The sequence below is a fragment of the Physella acuta genome, unplaced genomic scaffold (assembly GCF_028476545.2).
Source record: "Physella acuta isolate Inbredline_101_S28 unplaced genomic scaffold, ASM2847654v3 ptg000088l, whole genome shotgun sequence".
NCBI classification, from domain to species: Eukaryota; Metazoa; Mollusca; class Gastropoda; family Physidae; genus Physella; species Physella acuta.
Window position 1 is genome coordinate 91,840 of NW_026731608.1, and position 25,661 is coordinate 117,500.

Sequence of the window (25,661 nt, forward strand, 5' to 3'; positions counted from 1 at the left end):
TAAAACATAGAACATAGAACAGTGACAAATAGAACATTTAACAAAGACATAAAACAGAACAGTGACAAATAGAACATATAACAAAGACATATAAAACAGAACAGTGACAAATAGAACATAGTTGATATCATATGATGCTCATGACATCAGTTAACGGCCCTATATAACCTGCACCACCCCACCCCACGCACCACCAGGTGACACCACAACCATTCTGCTTGTCACCAGATGGTGAGCACCTGGCCACCAGATGGTGAGCACCTGGCCACCAGATGGTGAGCACCTGGCCACCAGTTGGTGAGCAGTTAGGGCCATGCAGTGCTCGCCCCGTGTACCCGGATGTCTGACCATCCCAGCATGCCAGAGTACAACACGTCACGTACCTCACGACCCTCTCACCTGGAAATGCACTTTTCGAGGTGCTTCCAGTTCACGGCTGTGCGTGCTCACGGCCTTCACCTTAATTAGCTGAAACACCACAAGTTCAAGTGACCTCCGTGTAATTTGCATTTTTATCTGGCACCGTCCTTAGACCTACCCGAACCTCCCTTACGAAAACTAAAGTTGCCGCCTTTTACTCAATCACGATTTACCAGTTCTTGCGTACTTTGTTTTGTTTTTTTACTGACAAAAAGCTCCACGACTTTAACCTTAAACCTTATCCTTGAGTTACTTATCCCAGTAAAAACCCACCATACTAATCCCTACCTTGTCTCATCCCGATTGAATTTCCGGCCAAACAACATTAACATACCCAGCTTACAAAACAATTTGCTCTTATCTACCTTGTTCTTACACGATTCGAACGTTCGAATTTTCTACGCCTCAAACAACAATGTCCCGCGGCCATCAAGTCGTGTGACCCGCCCACCTTTTCGTAAAACAACGCAGCACTCATTTTAATAAACCGGGATATTAAAAACACAATGACGCATTCCGTTTGACCTCAATATTCGAGTGTTATTATCCACAAACGTGATTCAACATTCTCCAAACCGAGGCTTGGGTTTCATTAAAAAATGACGTAGTGGGAATCCGTGACCTACTAAACCTTTATGTTACTAATTTTGGCAAAAGGGTATAAAAGGCCGAAAACACGGTAAGTTGAATTCACTAAGAATTTATTTTGAACAACAAACACTTTTAGGATTCACGTCTAACAAAATATACTAAATTAATAGACATTGTATTTTGAATCTCTGCAGACTGTTTTGAAGTTTTTTATCAAAGAGTTTTGAAGTTGAGCGCACAATTTTTTAGTAGTCTGAAGGTTCTAATAAATCCAAATGTTGAGCCAACTTTTCAACATTGCCATTTTATTTTGGTTTTCAAGTTTCTCTACCTCGTCACCAATCTCATCTACCTCAGGTAAGACAATAACACTTGTTTTAGTTTAGTGTAAATTGATGTACATAAAGTGAATGCTATTTTTTTTTAAATTTAAGGTAAATAAAATAGGTATCAAAATAAATGCGTTATAATTTGTATTCTGACATTTTACCAGTGGCAATTGGCTAGTGACATTTGGCCAGTTACATTGGGCCAGTGACATTTGACCAGTTACATTGGGCCAGTGACATTTGGCCAGTGACATTTAGCCAGTGACATTTAGCCAGTGACATTGGGCCAGTGACATTTGGCCAGTTGCATTGGGCCAGTGACATTTGACCAGTTACATTGGGCCAGTGACATTTGGCCAGTAACATTTAGCCAGTGACATTGGGCCAGTGACATTTGGCCAGTTGCATTGGGCCAGTGACATTTGACCAGTTACATTGGGCCAGTGACATTGGGCCAGTAACATTTAGCCAGTGACATTGGGCCAGTGACATTTGGCCAGTTGCATTGGGCCAGTGACATTTGGCCAGTTGCATTGGGCCAGTCCAGTGACATTGGGCCAGTGACATTTGGTCAGTGATATTTGGCCAGTGAAATATGGCCAATGACATTTTGCATCATTCTCTCACTGACGTAGAACGATAAGACTGTGCCTATGAGAGTAAGCCACCAATCCCACTACAACGTTCTGTGTGTACAACCATAAGCGGCTGATTTCACTGTCCCATCTATACCAGACTAACATCCAGTTGAAGTAAATGCTATGCTAATATACCAGACTAACATCCAGTTGAAGTAAATGCTATGCTAATATACCAGACTAACATACAGTTGAAGTAAATGCTATGCTAATATACCAGACTAACATACAGTTGAAGTAAATGCTATGCTAATATACCAGACTAACATACAGTTGAAGTAAATGCTATGCTAATATACCAGACTAACATCCAGTTGAAGTAAATGCTATGCTAATATACCAGACTAACATACAGTTGAAGTAAATGCTATGCTAATATACCAGACTAACATACAGTTGAAGTAAATGCTATGCTAATATACCAGACTAACATACAGTTGAAGTAAATGCTATGCTAATATACCAGACTAACATCCAGTTGAAGTAAATGCTATGCTAATATACCACACTAACATCCAGTTGAAGTAAATGCTATGCTAATATACCAGACTAACATACAGTTGAAGTAAATGCTATGCTAATATACCAGACTAACATACAGTTGAAGTAAATGCTATGCTAATATACCAGACTAACATCCAGTTGAAGTAAATGCTATGCTAATATACCAGACTAACATACAGTTGAAGTAAATGCTATGCTAATATACCAGACTAACATACAGTTGAAGTAAATGCTATGCTAATATACCAGACTAACATCCAGTTGAAGTAAATGCTATGCTAATATACCAGACTAACATACAGTTGAAGTAAATGCTATGCTAATATACCAGACTAACATACAGTTGAAGTAAATGCTATGCTAATATACCAGACTAACATCCAGTTGAAGTAAATGCTATGCTAATATACCAGACTAACATACAGTTGAAGTAAATGCTATGCTAATATACCAGACTAACATCCAGTTGAAGTAAATGCTATGCTAATATACCAGACTAACATCCAGTTGAAGTAAATGCTATGCTAATATACCAGACTAACATACAGTTGAAGTAAATGCTATGCTAATATACCAGACTAACATACAGTTGAAGTAAATGCTATGCTAATATACCAGACTAACATACAGTTGAAGTAAATGCTATGCTAATATACCAGACTAACATCCAGTTGAAGTAAATGCTATGCTAATATACCAGACTAACATACAGTTGAAGTAAATGCTATGCTAATATACCAGACTAACATACAGTTGAAGTAAATGCTATGCTAATATACCAGACTAACATCCAGTTGAAGTAAATGCTATGCTAATATACCAGACTAACATACAGTTGAAGTAAATGCTATGCTAATATACCAGACTAACATACAGTTGAAGTAAATGCTATGCTAATATACCAGACTAACATCCAGTTGAAGTAAATGCTATGCTAATATACCAGACTAACATCCAGTTGAAGTAAATGCTATGCTAATATACCAGACTAACATACAGTTGAAGTAAATGCTATGCTAATATACCAGACTAACATACAGTTGAAGTAAATGCTATGCTAATATACCAGACTAACATCCAGTTGAAGTAAATGCTATGCTAATATACCAGACTAACATACAGTTGAAGTAAATGCTATGCTAATATACCAGACTAACATACAGTTGAAGTAAATGCTATGCTAATATACCAGACTAACATCCAGTTGAAGTAAATGCTATGCTAATATACCAGACTAACATACAGTTGAAGTAAATGCTATGCTAATATACCAGACTAACATACAGTTGAAGTAAATGCTATGCTAATATACCAGACTAACATCCAGTTGAAGTAAATGCTATGCTAATATACCAGACTAACATCCAGTTGAAGTAAATGCTATGCTAATATACCAGACTAACATACAGTTGAAGTAAATGCTATGCTAATATACCAGACTAACATACAGTTGAAGTAAATGCTATGCTAATATACCAGACTAACATACAGTTGAAGTAAATGCTATGCTAATATACCAGACTAACATCCAGTTGAAGTAAATGCTATGCTAATATACCAGACTAACATCCAGTTGAAGTAAATGCTATGCTAATATACCAGACTAACATCCAGTTGAAGTAAATGCTATGCTAATATACCAGACTAACATACAGTTGAAGTAAATGCTATGCAAATATACCAGACTAACATACAGTTGAAGTAAATGCTATGCTAATATACCAGACTAACATACAGTTGAAGTAAATGCTATGCTAATATACCAGACTAACATTCAGTTGAAGTAAATGCTATGCTAATATACCAGACTAACATACAGTTGAAGTAAATGCTATGCAAATATACCAGACTAACATACAGTTGAAGTAAATGCTATGCTAATATACCAGACTAACATACAGTTGAAGTAAATGCTATGCTAATATACCAGACTAACATACAGTTGAAGTAAATGCTATGCTACAAAACTGTCTTTCTACATGCCATAATTATCTTTGAGAATAATTTATTAGCAGGGCAGAAAACAGCTTGTTTACAGGGAACAAACTGTCACATACTCTGTCACGGTGTCACACAACACGTCACATTGCTGCATGATAATCATCTTTGTGATTTCAGGGGCGGGGTCATGTAAGGTAACACCAGACTTAAACACCGCCCTATCAAACACCGCCTTATTAAACACCGCCCTATTAAACACCGTCCTATCATGCCCAATATGTTGATCCTAACTAAACGTTAACTTTTTAAAACCTCGTTAATTACGGTCAAGATAATTTGGTGTCACCACCCAACACCATTCGTGTCACCACCCTCCACCATTCGTGTCACCACACCTCCACCATTCGTATCACCACCTACCACCATTCGTGTCACCACCCAACACCATTCGTGTCACCACCCTCCACCATTCGTGTCACCACCCTCCACCATTCGTGTTACCACACCTCCACCATTCGTGTCACCACCCTCCACCATTCTTATCACCACCCAACACCATTCGTGTCACCACCCTCCACCATTCGTGTCACCACCCTCCACCATTCGTGTCACCACACCTCCACCATTCGTATCACCACCTACCACCATTCGTGTCACCACCCAACACCATTCGTGTCACCACCCTCCACCATTCGTGTCACCACCCTCCACCATTCGTGTTACCACACCTCCACCATTCGTGTCACCACCCTCCACCATTCTTATCACCACCCAACACCATTCGTGTCACCACCCTCCACCATTCGTGTCACCACCCTCCACCATTCGTGTCACCACACCTCCACCATTCGTGTCACCACCCTCCACCATTCGTGTCACCACCCTCCACCATTCGTGTCACCACACCTCCACCATTCGTGTCACCACCCTCCACCATTCGTGTCACCACACCTCCACCATTCGTGTCACCACCCTCCACCATTCGTGTCACCACCCTCCACCATTCTTATCACCACCCAATACCATTCGTGTCACCACACCTCCACCATTCGTGTCACCATCCAACACCATTCGTGTCATCACACCTCCACCATTCGTGTCACCATCCAACACCATTCATGTCACCCAACATACGTCGTGTCGCCACCCTCCACCATTCGTGTCACCACCCTCCACCATTCGTGTCACCACACCTCCACCATTCGTGTCACCACCCTCCACCATTCGTGTCACCACCCTCCACCATTCGTGTCACCACACCTCCACCATTCGTGTCACCACCCTCCACCATTCGTGTCACCACACCTCCACCATTCGTGTCACCACCCTCCACCATTCGTGTCACCACCCTCCACCATTCTTATCACCACCCAATACCATTCGTGTCACCACACCTCCACCATTCGTGTCACCATCCAACACCATTCGTGTCATCACACCTCCACCATTCGTGTCACCATCCAACACCATTCATGTCACCCAACATACGTCGTGTCGCCACCCTCCACCATTCGTGTCACCACCCTCCACCATTCGTGTCACCACCCAACACCATTGGTGTCACCACCCAATACCATTCGTGTCACCATTCATGTCACTCACGAGCTACAGCCAACACATTTGCCCCGTGTGCCGACCGCTCACCACTCCACACAGACGCTTGATCGTGTGAGTCAAGTGGCACGTATTAAACATAAGCCCACAGACAAAGCCTAGAGACAAAAGCCCATGTTCTATTCATGCTCGCATTGACAACAAGCCTAGACAGGAACATTTGTTCTAATACCAAATGTATTGACCATAAACCTAGTGTGACACCTAGAAGTGGACTGACCTCAGACATGACCTCGATACACCTGACCTGTGTTTACTTACCTGGAACCGTCTACAAGACAAACAAACGACTCGGACCTGATCAATGTTTGGCACTGTACAATGTATGGGATTTAATCCTGTCCCCACTAGATCAGGTGTTTAGCTTGACCTCCAAGGTGGCGACCCACACTTTAACTTTGTGGTGTAGACCCCCACACTTCAGCTATGTGGTGTAGACCCCCACACTTCAGCTATGTGGTGTACACCCCCACACTTCAGCTATGTGGTGTAGACCCCCACACTTCAACTATGTGGTGTAGACCCCACACTTCAACTATGTGGTGTAGACCCCACACTTTAACTATGTGGTGTAGACCCCCACACTTCAACTATGTGGTGTAGACCCCCACACTTCAACTATGTGGTGTAGACCCCCACACTTCAACTATATGGTGTAGACCCCACACTTCAACTATGTGGTGTAGACCCCCACACTTCAACTATGTGGTGTAGACCCCCACACTTCAACTATGTGGTGTAGACCCCACACTTCAACTATGTGGTGTAGACCCCACACTTCAACTATGTGGTGTAGACCCCCACACTTCAACTATGTGGTGTAGACCCCCACACTTCAACTATGTGGTGTAGACCCCACACTTCAACTATGTGGTGTAGACCCCACACTTCAACTATGTGGTGTAGACCCCCACACTTCAACTATGTGGTGTAGACCCCCACACTTCAACTATGTGGTGTAGACCCCACACTTCAACTATGTGGTGTAGACCCCACACTTCAACTATGTGGTGTAGACCCCCACACTTCAACTATGTGGTGTAGACCCCACACTTCAACTATGTGGTGTAGACCCCCACACTTTACTTTGTGGTGTAGACCCCCGTGACATCACCAACGTGGTATTAAGCCCCCCCCCCCCCCCAAACGTGTCTATGACGTGACTCTAGTAACCGTTATGAGACCACCCACCCAGGACCAGAAACTTGCGGTAGAAAAGTATCAGCCAGTCTCCCTGTACAAGCCGCCGACTATGGAATGTTCTAGTAATGAATGTACTAATGTCTTCTCTATTCTTAAAATCTAATTAAATAGTAATTTATTTCAACGTCCAACACGACAGAAGACATGGAGGTCACCTTGACCCTGCTCTCAGAGAGATTCGACCCCATGACCCGACACAAGCGGTCAGCTGACTCTAACTTACCAGACCAGCTTCTGTTTCACCTGCCTCTAAACCAGGAGCACGTCAAACTCCGGCTTGTGAGGACTGAGGCACTCAGAGTTATAACCAGTGACCCGGAGAGCACTCACACAGCCAACCAGCTGCTCGAGGTTGGTACAACCCGTTGTTAGAAGTTAGTCCAACCCGTTGTTAGAAGTTAGTCCAACCCGTTGTTTGAGGTTAGTCCAACCCGTTGTTAGAAGTTAGTCCAACCCGTTGTTTGAGGTTAGTCCAACCCGTTGTTAGAAGTTAGTCCAACCCGTTGTTTGAGGTTAGTCCAACCCGTTGTTAGAAGTTAGTCCAAACCGTTGTTAGAAGTTAGTCCAACCCGTTGTAAATGAAAGTGTGTGATCCCACAGGACACTGGCGTGTACACAGACCAACAACTCAAGTCAGCACTGATTGTTGAGAGAAGGGGAGGCGACTACCAGCTGGTGAGTTTTTCACAGGAATATTTCTTCTAATATTTCTTCTGTATAGGAACATTTGTTCTAATACCAAATGTATTGACCACAAAACTAGACAGGAACATTTCTTCTAATACCAAATGTATTGACCACAAACCTAGACAGGAACATTTCTTCTAATACCAAATATTTTGACCACAAAACTAGACAGGAACATTTCTTCTAATACCAAATATTTTGACCACAAACCTAGATAGGAACATTTGTTCACAAGAACAAGGAGTGGGACCTTGCACCCTCAGGTAGAAGCAAGAGAGACGTCCACACGATAAAGCCAGTCAGGGTTCACAACGAGACCATCTCATTCGTTGGGGACGTGGTGGAAGACACTCAAGGTCAGTTGGCTGATATACCAATGTATTTTTTTCTGTATTTTAACTGCTAACATGATGGTTGTGGTTGTCCAAAAAATAAAACGCTATTTTTAACACAAATACGAATTTCCCAGGCATTAAACAAGACACATATTACAAAGTATCTGTATTGTCTCTATAAACCAAACGCCCACACATTTAACCAATCACTTTGTTGTTATCGCCCTTTAGAGAGGCCAGAGGTAAACAAACGGAGACGTGTGGATAAACCAGGCGCCAGTTCCAGACACAAGCGGGCACTGACCCAGCACAACATCGAGGTCGCCATGGTAGTGGACAACACGGACTACAGCAGGTCAGTGGCACCAGCAGGTTCTAGCACGTTCATAAACCTACAGGTTTTAAATCTTTTCTTGTATACACACAACAAACCTACAGGTTTTAAATCTTATCTAGTTGACACACAATAAACCTGTCTAGACGTGTTATCTTGTCTGTCTAGATATCATGCCTGTCTAGATATCATGCCTGTCTAGACATGTTGTCTGTCAAGACATCATGTCTGTCTACATATCATGTCTGTCTTGACATCATGTCATGTCTGTCTAGACATGTTATCTTGCCTTTCTAGACATCTTGTCTGTCTACTGCAGGTTTGTCAGCTACTACGGCTCTACACAAGCGCTGGCTCAGATGAGGCTCTGGTACACCTATGTTGCTGCAGCGGTGAGTTCTCGTAACTGTAGGGTTGGTTTAGGGGAAACTTGACAGGGTTGGTTCAGGGGAAACTTGACAGGGTTGGTTTAGGGGAAACTTGACAGGGTTGGTTCAGGGGAAACTTGACAGGGTTGGTTCAGGGGAAACTTGACAGGGTTGGTTCAGTGGAAACTTGACAGGGTTGGTTCAGTGGAAACTTGACAGGGTTGGTTTAGGGGAAACTTGACAGGGTTGGTTCAGGGGAAACTTGACAGGGTTGGTTCAGTGGAAACTTGACAGGGTTGGTTTAGGGGAAACTTGACAGGGTTGGTTTAGGGGAAACTTGACAGGGTTAGTTCAGGTGAAACTTGACAGGGTTGGTTCAGGTGAAACTTGACAGGGTTAGTTCAGGTGAAACTTGACAGGGTTGGTTCAGGGGAAACTTGACAGGGTTGGTTCAGGTGAGACTTGACAGGGTTGGTTCAGGTGAGACTTGACAGGGTTGGGAGGTTTGAAGCAGTTGCGTCACCGGGTCGGGTGTCACCCTCAGGTTATATGATGGTGTCACCCCATCCTTTTTCAACAATTTTGCATAATCGCTAAGGTGTCATCCTCTTTTCCTATTTTTTCCTTTTGATAACTTAATGAAACAATTTTACGATTTCACGAAATTTCGTAAAATTGTTTCATTTAGTCATCAAAAGGAAAACTGTTGTTAAGCAACTCAATGACCTGTTTTTGAAACGAAAACAAAGAAACAACTAAATAGAATGAATAATCAAATTAATATTACAACAAAAAGTAATTAAATATCCTTCCAAACAGCTGAACATCCGGTACCAGTCAATCCAAGACACAGAAATAGCAGTGAGCACATCTGTTACAGTTCTCAAAATATTAACAGTAAGTTGAGTCACGGTAGAATCTGTACAATACTGTCACGGTAGAATCTGTACGGTAGTGTCACGGTAGAATCTGTAACACTGTCACGGTAGAATCTGTACAATACTGTCACGTTAGAATTTGTACAATACTGTCACGGTAGATTCTGTATAATACTGTCACGGTAGAATCTGTAACACTGTCACGGTAGAATCTGTACAATACTGTCACGGTAGATTCTGTATAATACTGTCACGGTAGAATCTGTACAATACTGTCACGGTAGAATCTGTACAATACTGTCACGGTAGAATCTGTACAATACTATCAAGGTAGAATCTGTACAATACTGTCACGGTAGAATCTGTCCTATATTGTCACGATAGAATCTGTACAATACTGTGGCAGCTAACTTTGAATGACCTCGACAGAATCCCACCGACGACAAATTCATCAAAGACATCACCACAAGTGGTCAGTTCAGTGGCACCACAGGTCTCCAGGTCCTGGCCAACTGGTACCAGAACCAGACGGACATTCCAGCAAGTGACCACTACATGCTGTTTACAGGGTAGGTCACTCACATTTACTGCAGTAAGAACTGAAGGTCTGACTCACTTAGATATCCACCACACATCACACACTGTCCACTTACTTGACACGTCACACACTGTCCACTTACTTGACACGTCACACACTGTCCACTTACTTGACACGTCACACACTGTTCACTTACTTGACACGTCACACACTGTCCACTTACTTGACACGTCACACACTGTCCACTAACTTGACACGTCACACTGTCCACTTACTTGACACGTCACACACTGTCCACTTACAGACTTGACATTATCGGGGCCTCCGGCATCGCTTACAGCGCCAGAACGTGCACAAAGAACGGGGTGTCAATCACAGAGAACAGCTTTACAGGCACTGTCTCAGGTGTGGCGGCCCACGAACTGGGTCACAGGTCAGTCATACCTTTCTATAAAATCATCTGGGTCACAGGTCAAATCTTTCTATAAAATCATCTGGGTCACAGGTCAAACCTTTCTATAAAATCATCTGGGTCACAGCTCAGTCAAGCCTTTCTATAAAATCATCTGGGTCACAGGTCAAATCTTTCTATAAAATCATCTGGGTCATAGGTCAAATCTTTCTATAAAATCATCTGGGTCACAGGTCAGTCAAATCTTTCTATAAAATCATCTGGGTCACAGCTCAGTCAAATCTTTCTATAAAATCATCTGGGTCACAGCTCAGTCAAATCTTTCTATAAAATCATCTGGGTCACAGGTCAAACCTTTCTATAAAATCATCTGGGTCACAGCTCAGTCAAGCCTTTCTATAAAATCATCTGGGTCACAGGTCAAATCTTTCTATAAAATCATCTGGGTCATAGGTCAAATCTTTCTATAAAATCATCTGGGTCACAGCTCAGTCAAATCTTTCTATAAAATTATCTGGGTCATTGGTCATTTAAACATTTAGCTAATCAAATAATCGGAAAGTATTTTCTTTTAAAATAACACACTGTACGTGACACCTCTCCCACAAATCATTGTATCCACCTATTGTCTGACCTAACGTGACACCTCTCCCACAAATCCATGTATCCACCTATTGTCTGACCTAACGTGACACCTCTCCCACAAATCCTTGTATCCACCTATTGTCTGACCTAACGTGACACCTCTCCCACAAATCCATGTATCCACCTATTGTCTGACCTAACGTGACACCTCTCCCACAAATCCATGTATCCACCTATTGTCTGACCTAACGTGACACCTCTCCCACAAATCCATGTATCCACCAATTGTCTGACCTAACGTGACACCTCTCCCACAAATCCATGTATCCACCAATTGTCTGACCTAACGTGACACCTATCCCACAAATCCTTGTATCCACCAATTGTCTGACCTAACGTGACACCTCTCCCACAAATCCATGTATCCACCTATTGTCTGACCTAACGTGACACCTCTCCCACAAATCCTTGTATCCACCTATTGTCTGACCTAACGTGACACCTCTCCCACAAATCCATGTATCCACCTATTGTCTGACCTAACGTGACACCTCTCCCACAAATCCTTGTATCCACCTATTGTCTGACCTAACGTGACACCTCTCCCACAAATCTTTGTATCCACCTATTGTCTGACCTAACGTGACACCTCTCCCACAAATCCTGGTATCCACCTATTGTCTGACCTAACGTGACACCTCTCCCACAAATCCATGTATCCACCTATTGTCTGACCTAACGTGACACCTCTTCCACAAATACTTGTATCCACCTATTGTCTGACCTAACGTGACACCTCTCCCACAAATCCTTGTATCCACCTATTATCTGAGCTATCGTGACACCTCTCCCACAAATCCTTGTATCCACCTATTGTCTGACCTAACGTGACACCTCTCCCACAAATCCATGTATCCACCTATTGTCTGACCTAACGTGACACCTCTCCCACAAACCCTTGTATCCACCTATTGTCTGACCTAACGTGACACCTCTCCCACAAATCCATGTATCCACCAATTGTCTGACCTAACGTGACACCTCTCCCACAAATCCATGTATCCACCAATTGTCTGACCTAACGTGACACCTCTCCCACAAATCCATGTATCCACCAATTGTCTGACCTAACGTGACACCTCTTCCACAAACCCTTGTATCCACCAATTGTCTGACCTAACGTGACACCTCTCCCACAAATCCATGTATCCACCAATTGTCTGACCTAACGTGACACCTCTTCCACAAACCCTTGTATCCACCAATTGTCTGACCTAACGTGACACCTCTTCCACAAACCCTTGTATCCACCAATTGTCTGACCTAACGTGACACCTATCCCACAAATCCTTGTATCCACATATTGTCTGACCTAACGTGACACCTATCCCACAAATCCTTGTATCCACATATTGTCTGACCTAACGTGACACCTCTCCCACAAATCATTGTATCCACCTATTGTCTGACCTAACGTGACACCTATCCCACAAATCCTTGTATCCACATATTGTCTGACCTAACGTGACACCTATCCCACAAATCCTTGTATCCACCTATTGTCTGACCTAACGTGACACCTCTTCCACAAACCCTTGTATCCACCAATTGTCTGACCTAACGTGACACCTCTTCCACAAACCCTTGTATCCACCAATTGTCTGACCTAACGTGACATCTCTCCCACAAATCCTTGTATCCACCTATTGTCTGACCTAACGTGACATCTCTCCCACAAATCCTTGTATCCACCTATTGTCTGACCTAACGTGACACCTATCCCACAAATCCTTGTATCCACATATTGTCTGACCTAACGTGACACCTATCCCACAAATCCTTGTATCCACCTATTGTCTGACCTAACGTGACACCTCTTCCACAAACCCTTGTATCCACCTATTGTCTGACCTAACGTGACACCTCTCCCACAAATCATTGTATCCACCTATTGTCTGACCTAACGTGACACCTCTCCCACAAACCCTTGTATCCACCTATTGTCTGACCTAACGTGACACCTCTCGCACAAATCATTGTATCCACCTATTGTCTGACCTAACGTGACACCTATCCCACAAATCCTTGTATCCACATATTGTCTGACCTAACGTGACACCTCTACCACAAATCCTTGTATCCACCTATTGTCTGACCTAACGTGACATCTCTCTTACAAATCTTTGTATCCACCTATTGTCTGACCTAACGTGACACCTCTACCACAAATCCTTGTATCCACCTATTGTCTGACCTAACGTGACATCTCTCCCACAAATCCTTGTATCCACCTATTGTCTGACCTAACGTGACACCTCTCCCACAAATCTTTGTATCCACCTATTGTCTGACCTAACGTGACATCTCTCCCACAAATCCTTGTATCCACCTATTGTCTGACCTAACGTGACACCTCTCCCACAAATCCATGTATCCACCTATTGTCTGACCTAACGTGACACCTCTCCTACAAATCCATACATCCACCTATTGTCTAACCTAACGTGACACATCTCCCACAAATCCTTGTATCCACCTATTGTCTAACCTAACGTGACACCTCTACCACAAATCTTTGTATCCACCTATGGTCTGACCTAACGTGACATCTCTCCCTCCAGCCTGTCTGCCATCCACGATGCCGACACCCAGTCTGTGTGCTCTGACGCCAGCCAGAACATCATGGCCACCATCTTCCGCTCGCCAGTTGACCCAGGGAACGAGGGCAACCCGTGGACCTTTTCGTCCTGTTCCAGGAGCGCCATCAAGACCTACCTCAAGTCGTGAGTACTTTGTACTTTATGTGATTTTATCAAGTCGTGAGTACTTTGTACTGTACTTTGTGTGATTTTATCAAGTAGTGAGTACTTTGTACTGTACTCTGTGTCATTTTATCAAGTCGTGAGTACGTTCTCTGTAGGTTGTGTGATTTTATCAAGTCGTGAATACTTTGTACTGTAGTTTGTGTGATTTTATAAAGTCGTGATTACTTTGTACTGTACTTTGTGTGATTTTATCAAGTAGTGAGTACTTTGTACTGTACTTTGTGTGATTTTATCAAGTCGTGAGTACTTTGTACTGTACTTTGTGTGATTGTATCAAGTCGTGAGCACTTTGTACTGTAGTTTGTGTGATTTTATCAAGTCGTGAGTACTTTGTACTGTAGTTTGTGTGATTTTATCAAGTCTTGAGTACTTTGTACTGTAGTTTGTGTGATTTTATCAAGTCGTGAATACTTTGTACTGTACTCTGTGCGATTTTATCAAGTCGTGAATACTTTGTACTGTACTGTGTGATTTTATCAATTCATTAGTACGTTCTCTGTAGTTTGTGTGATTTTATCAAGTCGTGAGTACTTTGTACTGTGCTCTGTGCGATTTTATGAAGTCGTGAGTACTTTGTACTGTTCTCTGTGTGATTTTATCAAGTCTTGAGTACTTTGTACTGTAGTTTGTGTGATTTTATCAAGTCGTGAGTACTTTGTACTGTAGTTTGTGTGATTTTATCAAGTCGTGAGTACTTTGTACTATACTCTGGGCGATTTTATCAAGTCGTGAATACTTTGTACTGTACTGTGTGATTTTATCAATTCATTTGTACGTTCTCTGTAGTTTGTGTGATTTTATCAAGTCGTGCGTACTTTGTACTGTACTCTGTGCGATTTTATCAAGTCGTGAGTACTTTATACTGTACTTTGTGTGATTTTATCAAGTCTTGAGTACTTTGTACTATTTTTGTTCAGGCATTTATTATAGTCCTATTTCTTTGCATCTTGCGAGCTTAAAATATTTAAGTTAAACCTTGCACTGTGTGACACCGTATGTAACCTTGCACTGTGTGACCTTGTATGTTACCTTGTCTCCCCCACTTTTGTTAGCGTGACGTGCACCCAGGTGACCTCGTCTATCACCAACGCCCTCCCACCCCCAGTAGAGGGTCAACGACCCGGTGAGGTCCTGAGTCTGGACGACCAATGCCGCCTTTCATTCAGAGACACCTCCAGCTTCTACTGCAAGGTAGGCCAAGGTCACGTGACATAGCCAACGTCACGTGACATAGCCAACGTCACGTGACATAGCCAACGTCACGTGACATAGCCAACGTCACGTGACATAGCCAACGTCACGTGACATAGCCAACGTCACGTGACATAGCCAACGTCACGTGACATAGCCAACGTCACGTGACATAGCCAACGTCACGTGACATGGCCAACATCACGTGACATAGCCAACGTCACGTGAATTAGCCAACGTCACGTGACATAGCCAACGTCACGTGACATAGCCAACGTCACGTGACATGGCCAACATCACGCGACATAGCGTCTATAATGTATTGACAGACATCTCAAGACAATCAAACATCATCAATGGACCGTAAAAATGACCACTGCAGCTGTTATCTAAATGACCACTGCAACTGTTATCTAAATGACAACTACACCTAATAACCAAATGACCCTTACACCTATTAAACAAATGACCACTACACCTATTAAACAAATGACCACTACACCTATTAAACAAATGACCACTACACCTATTAAACAAATGACCACTACACTTATGAAACAAATGACCACTACACCTATAAATGACCAGTACACCTATAAATGACCACTACACCTATGAATGACCACTACACCTATAAAACAAATGACCACTACACTTATGAAACAAATGACCACTACACCTATAAATGAAGACTACACCTATAAATGACCACTACACCTATAAATGACCACTACACCTATTAAACAAATGACCACTACACCTATTAAACAAATGACCACTACACCTATTAAACAAATGACCACTACACTTAAGAAACAAATGACCACTACACTTATGAAACAAATGACCATTACACCTATAAATGACCACTACATCTCTAAATGACCCCTATCCCCACCAGAACGTACAAGTGGCCTATGGAGGAGAGGCCCAGCTGTGTGGTGGCATGTACTGCAGCATCCCTAACGACCCAGACGGCTACTGCCAGACAACCATACCTCAGGAGTACTCACCTTGTGGCAGCTCTTATGTAAGCGTTTGTCTTCCATCTTGGTTTATAAGTGTTGCTTGTCTTCCATCTTGTTTTTGTTGCTTGACTTAAATGGTTAGAGCAGGACTCTCTAATCAATGTCCTTCCATTGCTTGACTTCTGTGCATATATATATATATATATATATATATATATATATATATATATATATATATATATATATATATATATATATATATATATATATATATATATATATATATATATATATATATATATATATATATATATATCCAGTTGTTCTAGTTCTAATATGACTCATCTTTAGTTCTAATTGCCTTACTTTTCTTCTTTTGTTTTGTTCTCAGATAATTGATTTAGTCATCTTTATTTTAGTTGTGCCGTAAAACGTTGTTTTCTTTACTTCTACTCCCTAGTTCCTGGTTGTTCTTCGATAAGTTTAATTTTTTTTTTTAACTTGACAAAACGTTAAGTTCAATATGGACAGCTAAATATTTCATTGCTTCAACTTTTATTTTAATTTTTCAGTGGTGTGTTGCAGGCAAATGCATACTTAGAGTAAACTCAACTACGGCAGTACCTACAACTACAACCATTCGAACCACGACTACAACAAAACCTACAACTACGACAGTACCAACTACAACTACAACAACTACAAGACCTACAACTACAGCAGTACCAACCACAACTACAACAGTACCAACCACAACTACAACAAAACCTACAACTACAGCAGTGCCAACTACAACTACAACAAAACCTACAACTACAGCAGTGCCAACCACAACTACGACAGTACCAACCACAACTACAACAAAGCCAACAACTACAGCAGTGCCAACCACAACTACGACAGTACCAACCACAACTACAACTACAACAAAGCCTACAACTACAGCAGTGCCAACCACAACTACAGCAGTACCAACCACAACTTCAACCAAACCTACAACTACAACAGCATCCTACACAACAACTACAGTAGGCCTACCTTATACAACTACAACAAAACCGACAACTACCGCATACCCTACCACAACTACATCATCAACCACAACTACGATAAAGCCCACAACCACTGCACTTCCAACTACCACACCAGTACCCACTACAGCCACAACAAAGCTTACAACTACAACATCTTCATCAACGGCGTCAACTATCCCCTACACGACATCACCTACTACATCCTACACGACGGCCAGTGTGACAACCACACCGGCAGCTACAACCACGGTGACCCTACAGTCCAGTAAACCATCGGGGCCCGTGAGTTTCCGTGAGTGCAACATTTACCTGAGTAGAGGCAGCGCTATTCTCTGGCTCTTCTGTATCAGGTCAGTGGCTCTACAACACTACACTCACATCAGACTACATCGACACTACCCACACAACGTTTTCAGTGTCTTTATATCAGACTACAACAATACTATACACACAACTTTTTCAATCTCTTTATATCACACTACAACAATACTATACACACAACTTTTTCAATGTCTATATATCAGACTACAACAATACTATACACACAACTTTTTCAATGTTTTATATCAGATTACAGCAACACTACCCACACAACGTTTTTCAATGTCTTTATATCAGACTAATACAATACTATACACACAACTTTTTATATATAAGGTGTCCAAACATTTTATTTTGTGGGGTGGCCCTTTTTTTCATATTCCGCCACTGAAATAACCTGTTTTTTTTTTTAACAGAAATGTATTCGATTACCAGCAAGCTGAAACTAAGAAGCGACTTCAAACAGCATTAGACACCTACTGGCAATATCATGAAGACAAATAGAGAAGACCACGATTATAAACAAGTATCGATACTAAGCAAGACATGTTTAAGCTTAGCCAATTAAAACTAGATCGCTTATATTAATTAATTAATTAATTTGATGATTTTAAATTTCATTTGAAAGCTGTGGTACTAAGGAAATCCATTTCTTGTAAACTGTGACTTTGCTTTAAGCAATACAACAATGAAATCCAGGTGCGGCATCTAATGTTTGATTTAGTCGATTACAAAATTACTTGCACTCATACGGTGGCATCGAATATTTGTGTTGGTCGATTACAAATCAACGGGCGCTCAAGTACATAGTTTTAACATATGCATTTCAAAGGGCTGTTTAAAACGTAATTTTGAACATACTCCTATACGACTTTATAAACATAATTTTAATGTTAGTTATATAAGATTGTTATCTTTTTACTATGAGCCTTCAACCAATAGGTAGCATGTTATTGAATCGATGCCACACATGCAGTGATGCTTCGGTTTACGAACTGTATCCTTTTCAAGACCTTGTTCGTTCAATTAAATTAGCTTAGTGAGGAACAAAAAAAATGTTTGAACTGCTAATATGAGAAAATCAAATTTGCACGCGATGTTTTGTAGGTTTTAGATGAAGCAGAACCGAACTGATTGAATAAGGGAAGGAAAATTGTAAAACTCGACCCCCCTCTGTCCTCCCCCCCCCACCCAATCCCCCAGCACATTCTATACACAGTTTGTACTACAGGTTTCCTAGTAGGTTTTTTAAATTCAGAAACCCAACCAAAAATTGGATCGCCCAAATTGTTTCCATGTGTTCCTGGCATTTCAATAAAAATTCTAGCCATGCGTGATTTGAGTATGAAGAAAACAACTCAACTTTTGCTAGCGTAGAAAGAAAACAACTCAATGTTGCTAGCGTAGAAAGAAAACAACTCAATGTTGCTAGCGTAGAAAGAAAACAACTCAACTGTTGCTAGCGTAGAAAGAAAACAACTCAACTGTTGCTAGCGTAGAAAGAAAACAACTCAATGTTGCTAGCGTAGAAAGAAAACAACTCAACTGTTGCTAGCGTAGAAAGAAAACAACTCAATGTTGCTAGCGTAGAAAGAAAACAACTCAATGTTGCTAGCGTAGAAAGAAAACAACTCAATGTTGCTAGCGTAGAAAGAAAACAACTCAATGTTGCTAGCGTTGACCATGGTCGTCTTGTTATGGGCAGGTGGGGTACGTTCGTTTCCATACAAATAATGCATACATCAAATGTAAATAGTGACATAAAGGTTGTTGCATCAAGTCTCATAAGGGTTTCTTTCATTTATTGGTTGTAACATGTTTGTTTCAGAATTAGTGATTTATTATATAGATTGTTGAACCATTTATTTTTTTAAATAAACATTTTAAAATTTTTATAAATTCTTCTTTTTATTTTTTGTCTACCAAAGTAAATATTGCTAGACTTCATTATTGAAAAATCCATACAACTCACTTTCATCTATTGTCTCGGTACCTCATAAACAACAGCATATTCAAGTATTCATCAAAGTACTGAGATAGACCCACTAGTTGCAAAACCAATCTTGACGGTATAAGTAAACAAGTTAATTAAAAAGTCTAGTGACAATTTTAGCGCAATTTCCTTATGTTATCTAAAAATAGCTCTGTCGTAGCGTAAATCAAGAGCAGGGTTAGTAAAACCATTGGTTAGTTATTAAAGCGTTTTTTATTTTTAAAAAATTTCAGTATTTTACATGTTTTATTTACAATAGAGTTACATGACTAAAAACCATTGCACGCCTAGCTACTGAACGTGATGACGAAGCCATAGAACGTGATGGTGCAGCTATTGAACGTGATGACGCGTGTGGTGTGGTTGGAAAAAATGCCTACTAATTCGGTCCAAATTTTAATTAATTAAAAAAAAAATTGTGACCGAACGAAAGGATATTTTTGAAAACTTTCTTCGGCAATATTGTTCTAAATTATGGCAGGAATCGATTGGTACATGTTTCAAGTCGCTAAGTGGTCTGGTTGCCGAGATATGGGCCAAAAACTGCATTTTTTCGAGGTTTTTTGGCTTTTCCGGGAAATCCATGAAAGAAACCCGGAATTTTTATAGCCTATGTTCATCCTCGTAACTTGCTTAACATAATTGCTTTTGGAACTAGTCATCGATATTGCTTCGTTGAGGAGGAGATACGACTTAAAGCTGCGGACACACATCCATCCATCCATCCATCCATTCATACATTCATACATCCAGAAATGACGGGTTAATAAACGCAATTCTCCAGAATGGAAATTGCGCTAATAAACCGGGAGTGATCTCCCCTAAACTTTCTCGAATATTCTTATATAAAAAAAACAGGGGATGTGAACTCGGGATATAGACATGAATTTTAATCCATTTTAAATACTTAAACTTTTTAAAATAGAATAAAATCTCGTAGAAAAATAATTGCACACCAGCGAACGCCAAATAAAATGTGCATAATAGTGCGGAATATTATTAGTACTTTATAAACTTACGTGAGTTTTTGAGAAATCGGAAATAGCGTAAATTAGTACTTCCAGTCCACGGAAATTACTCAAAATTTTACAGAAGGTAAAGAATTAGATCTTGTACTTACACGTGAAATTTCATTTATCTGTCTGAAATAGTACTCAAGTTATAGGCTTTTGAAAAATTCAAAAGTACCACTTCCGCTTATCGGAAATCGCTCAAAAGTTGAAACGGATCTACGATTTTGGTATATTACTTATATATGAAATTTCATCAACCTAGCTGTAACGGTACTCAAGTTATCGTGTTTACACATACACAGACACACACACACACACACAGACATACGGACAAGATTGCAAAATTATGTTTTTTCCGTATCAGTGAGGTGTAAAACGTCGAGATTTGTAAAAATCTCGATTTTTTTTACGAGAAAGTAAAAAACAACAACTCATAAATGTTGTAAATATGAAAATCAGAAACATTAGGACAATTAATTACAAAGAAAATAACTCCTTATAAACTTCAGGTTTTTTTTTTTTTACAAAAAGGCAACATACAAACAGGCTATGGTAAATAGTCTAAATATTAAAATATCTGAAGGTTATTAATTTATTTATAGATATTTTAAACTATTTTGCCGGGGTGAAGGGAGGGGAGGCTAGCTGTTTTTTTTTCTATCTACACCACTGCTTGTTCCACTAACATCACTGCTTGTTCCACTAACATCTTACAACCAGCTGGATTATTTACATAAACACCAGACCGGAACATTACCCACATGGGGTCAGGGCGCAGATGCAGGTATGGGTGGTGTGGGTCGGGCGTTCGAACTCTCGAGCAGGTTAGGTGTGTAAGCTGGGGACAGCAACCCATCAAGGAGAGAAAATTCCGAAATCAAACAGGAGTGGAGCCCCTTAGGCGATATGTTTACCAACTCTGGTTTCCTTTAGGCAGCTCCTGCGAAACTACTGATTCCAATTTGTACAGTTGGGTCCATCAGGAGAGGGGAGGGGGGGGGGGGGCTGAGGAAGAAACTTAAAAGGAATAACAAAGCGCCGATGTACTACTCCGAAGTTGGGATGGTCTCAGCTACTTTTCCTAAAGCTTATTGTAATTCAAGGGAGAGAATTCAACTTATGCTCGTTTACCATCACATTTCTTGTAAAACAAATAGAAGTAAACCTAGGCCTACATAAAATCGAAATTATTATAATATTCTATTTGATTATTTGTAGGATACAGGATAGTACAGAATAGTAGTTCTTCCAAACACAATAGACATAATTTTACATTGTAAAATCACAATGGATTGTAGGCCCCTAACCAACGTTATAAAGAATCAAAAGTCCATTGCGCGAGAGGCCGTTAGATTTTTTTTTCAAAATATTTTCCGACAACAGCGTATGTGTGATTGTAGGAGAAAGAGGACGCGGCTTTCACAATGGTTTAAAAACAAAGGGAAAAAACATACAAGAGCGTTGGATCGTTTCTATAGAATAAAGATAATCGAACCGCATCTGCAGTATTCCTTTTACAAACCAACAATCAAGTCAAAAATGCACAAAAATTAATTTTTTAATTACGAAAAAAAAAACAATTATGGTCGGCGAAAGCCACGTGAGCAAGAAAGGGACAGGTTTTCTCCCCTTATTTATAGGGTGATCTGTGTGTCATGTGGTCAGTCTCTCAAGCAGTGGGGGTCAGTCACATGCAGTGGGGGTCAGTCACATGCAGTGGGGGTCAGTCACATGCAGTGGGGGTCAGTCTCGCATGCATCGGGGGTCAGTCTCGCATGCAGCGGGGGTCAGTCTCGCATGCAGCGGGGGTCAGTCTCTCAAGCAGTGGGGGTCAGTCTCTCATGCAGTGGGGGTCAGTCACATGCAGTGGGGGTCAGTCTGGCATACAGTGGGGGTCAGTCTCATGCAGTGGGGGTGAGCCACATGCAGTGGGGGTCAGTCTCATGCAGTGGGGGGTCAGTCACATGCAGTGGGGAGTCAGTCTGGCATGCAGTGGGGGTCAGTCTGGCATGCAGTGGGGGGTCAGTCACATGCAGTGGGGGTCAGTCTGGCATGCAGTGGGGGTCAGTCTCATGCAGTGGGGGTCAGTCACATGCAGTGGGGGTCAGTCTCATGCAGTGGGGGGTCAGTCACATGCAGTGGGGGTCAGTCTCATGCAGTGGGGGGTCAGTCACATGCAGTGGGGGTCAGTCTCATGCAGTGGGGGGTCAGTCACATGCAGTGGGGGGTCAGTCTCATGCAGTGGGGGTCAGTCTGGCATGCAGTGGGGGGTCAGTCACATGCAGTGGGGGTCAGTCACATGCAGTGGGGGTCAGTCTGGCATGCAGTGGGGGGTCAGTCACATGCAGTGGGGGTCAGTCTGGCATGCAGTGGGGGGTCAGTCACATGCAGTGGGGGTCAGTCTCATGCAGTGGGGGGTCAGTCTCATGCAGTGGGGGGTCAGTCACATGCAGTGGGGGTCAGTCACATGCAGTGGGGGGTCAGTCACATGCAGTGGGGGTCAGTCTCATGCAGTGGGGGGTCAGTCTGGCATGCAGTGGGGGGTCAGTCACATGCAGTGGGGGTCAGTCACATGCAGTGGGGGTCAGTCTGGCATGCAGTGGGGGGTCAGTCACATGCAGTGGGGGTCAGTCTGGCATGCAGTGGGGGGTCAGTCACATGCAGTGGGGGTCAGTCTCATGCAGTGGGGGGTCAGTCTCATGCAGTGGGGGGTCAGTCACATGCAGTGGGGGTCAGTCTCATGCAGTGGGGGGTCAGTCACATGCAGTGGGGGTCAGTCACATGCAGTGGGGGTCAGTCTGGCATGCAGTGGGGGGTCAGTCACATGCAGTGGGGGTCAGTCTGGCATGCAGTGGGGGGTCAGTCACATGCAGTGGGGGTCAGTCTCATGCAGTGGGGGGTCAGTCTCATGCAGTGGGGGGTCAGTCACATGCAGTGGGGGTCAGTCTCATGCAGTGGGGGTCAGTCTGGCATGCAGTGGGGGGTCAGTCACATGCAGTGGGGGTCAGTCTCACATGCAGTGGGGGTCAATCTGCCGGACTGGCCAGTGAGGTAGGTTTGTCTGGCCGGCATAAAGTGACAGTTGCAAGTGTTGGTTCAAAAAAAAATATTGTAACTTTTATTCTCAGAGTTTCAAACTGCGTCAAAGATATTTTTAAATAGACATCACATGGTTTACTGGCTATCGGGCGGCCACGGTATTCACATGTACATTTATTCTTTTGGTCGAGCCTCACCCCAGCAGTTCCCAAAGGTTAAAACTTGTTTGATTAGAAATTCAAAGAGCATCCGTTCTCAGCTCCCACAAGTATAAGTTTATGATCTGTAAAATTATCAGGTTTACATATTCCAGTTTTGTAACCAAACATCTGTGTCTGTCTGGGTTTAATAATATATTCAGTTACACGAAGTTAGTAATGTATTCCATTAACAACTGCACAGACCACCCAGAACATCAAAAGCTACAATTTTATTACAACGGGTATTTAAGGAAGTATTGCTGAAGGTCAAAGTTGTGTTCGATAACAGCATGTCACAAACACACATAAAACCCAACTCTGATTGTTGTATGTGAGCAAGTAAACCTAGCCAGACAGCCAACAGTTAGCCTACCCAGCCAGACGTCATGGTCCCCATCCTTGTCCTGGCTGTGTTGGCCTCACAAGTAGCTCTGGGTTACCAAAGTAAGTTTTTTAAAAACTATTTTGAACCACTCACCCACAATACGTTTCTCGACTATTGTTGCAAGTGTGGTCAAATGTTGAAGTATTTGCTTCAGTGTTGGTTATATGTTGTAGTTAAATGTTGAAGTATTTGCTTCAGTGTTGGTTATATGTTGCAGTTGTGGTCATCAGGTTATGTGCTATAGTTTTTTGAGTATTTTTGTTTTGAAATATTTTAATAGGTTAGTATACTACCCAAATATTGTCTTCTGAGGAGTTGGTCACATACAGATGTGTTATTTTTCTCTCACATTGTGCTGTGTTGTTGTAGGCCATTGGTCCTCTCCAAACACAGTTCAATATTTTAATTTTTTTAAATTCTGATTTCTCTAAATACGATTCATGTTGGTTATGGACGGTTTAGTTTTATTTATTTTTTTGTCAGGATACTTCTCTAAGTTAATAAAAGTATACTTTTAACAACATTTATGCCCGCTTTTGATGTACTACAATTGCTTGTTTTTATATTGGGTAGTGTTTTAATTGTTCCTGTTGAGTTTGTTATGTCGTGCTGTGTTGTTGTTGTGTTGCGTTCTTGGTGTGTTGTGTTGTGTTGCGTTGCGTTCTTGGTGTGTTGTTTTGTGTTGCGTTCTTGGTGTGTTGTGTTGTGTTACGTTCTTGGTGTGTTGTGTTACTTTCTTGGAGTGTTTTGTGTTACTCTCTTGGTGTGTTGTGTTGTGTTACTCTCTTGGTGTGTTGTGTTACTCTCTTGGTGTGTTGTGTTGTGTTACTCTCTTGGTGTGTTGTGTTACTCTCTTGGTGTGTTGTGTTGTGTTGCGTTCATGGTGTGTTGTGTTACTCTCTTGGTGTGTTGTGTTGTGTTACTCTCTTGGTGTGTTGTGTTACTCTCTTGGTGTGTTGTGTTGTGTTACTCTCTTGGTGTGTTGTGTTACTCTCTTGGTGTGTTGTGTTATTCTCTTGGTGTGTTGTGTTACTCTCTTGGTGTGTTGTGTTATTCTCTTGGTGTGTTGTGTTACTCTCTTGGTGTGTTGTGTTACTCTCTTGGTGTGTTGTGTTACTCTCTTGGTGTGTTGTGTTACTCTCTTGGTGTGTTGTGTTACTCTCTTGGTGTGTTGTGTTACTCTCTTGGTGTGTTGTGTTACTCTCTTGGTGTGTTGTGTTACTCTCTTGGTGTGTTGTGTTACTCTCTTGGTGTGTTGTGTTACTCTCTTGGTGTGTTGTGTTACTCTCTTGGTGCGTTGTGTTACTCTCTTGGT

General features: G+C 41.9%; 2 protein-coding genes across 2 annotated transcripts in view; both read left to right on the top strand.

Annotated features, from left to right (window-relative positions):
* Positions 1-451: 451 nt before the first annotated feature.
* LOC131927613 (mucin-5AC) lies at positions 452-19,592 on the top strand. The gene is made up of 14 exons (XM_059283328.1): positions 452-1,368; positions 7,380-7,591; positions 7,841-7,915; positions 8,142-8,283; positions 8,494-8,617; positions 8,916-8,988; positions 9,784-9,861; positions 10,272-10,411; positions 10,685-10,813; positions 13,999-14,160; positions 15,255-15,393; positions 16,295-16,423; positions 16,934-17,745; positions 18,133-19,592. Exons 1-14 carry the CDS (start codon positions 1,287-1,289, stop codon positions 18,218-18,220), a joined length of 2,385 nt encoding a protein of 794 aa, XP_059139311.1. The 5' UTR covers positions 452-1,286; the 3' UTR covers positions 18,221-19,592.
* A 1,908-nt stretch (positions 19,593-21,500) lies between these two features.
* The window catches only part of LOC131927622 (mucin-19-like), a gene marked incomplete at its 3' end in the record, with an annotated part of 23,203 nt that continues 19,042 nt past the window's right edge, over positions 21,501-25,661 (top strand). Inside the window, exon 1 of the mRNA XM_059283340.1 lies at positions 21,501-21,506. Within this exon, the coding sequence (XP_059139323.1) occupies positions 21,501-21,506 (6 nt within the window). The remainder of the gene's footprint in view (positions 21,507-25,661) is intronic.

Bases quoted from the DNA above. Each gene is read 5' to 3' on its own strand.
- LOC131927613 (XM_059283328.1), top strand. From the start codon at position 1,287: ATGTTGAGCCAACTTTTCAACATTGCCATTTTATTTTGGTTTTCAAGT. The intron at 8,284-8,493 runs GTCAGTTGGCTG...ATCGCCCTTTAG, and splicing joins CGTGGTGGAAGACACTCAAG to AGAGGCCAGAGGTAAACAAA. The intron at 14,161-15,254 runs GTGAGTACTTTG...CACTTTTGTTAG, and splicing joins ATCAAGACCTACCTCAAGTC to CGTGACGTGCACCCAGGTGA.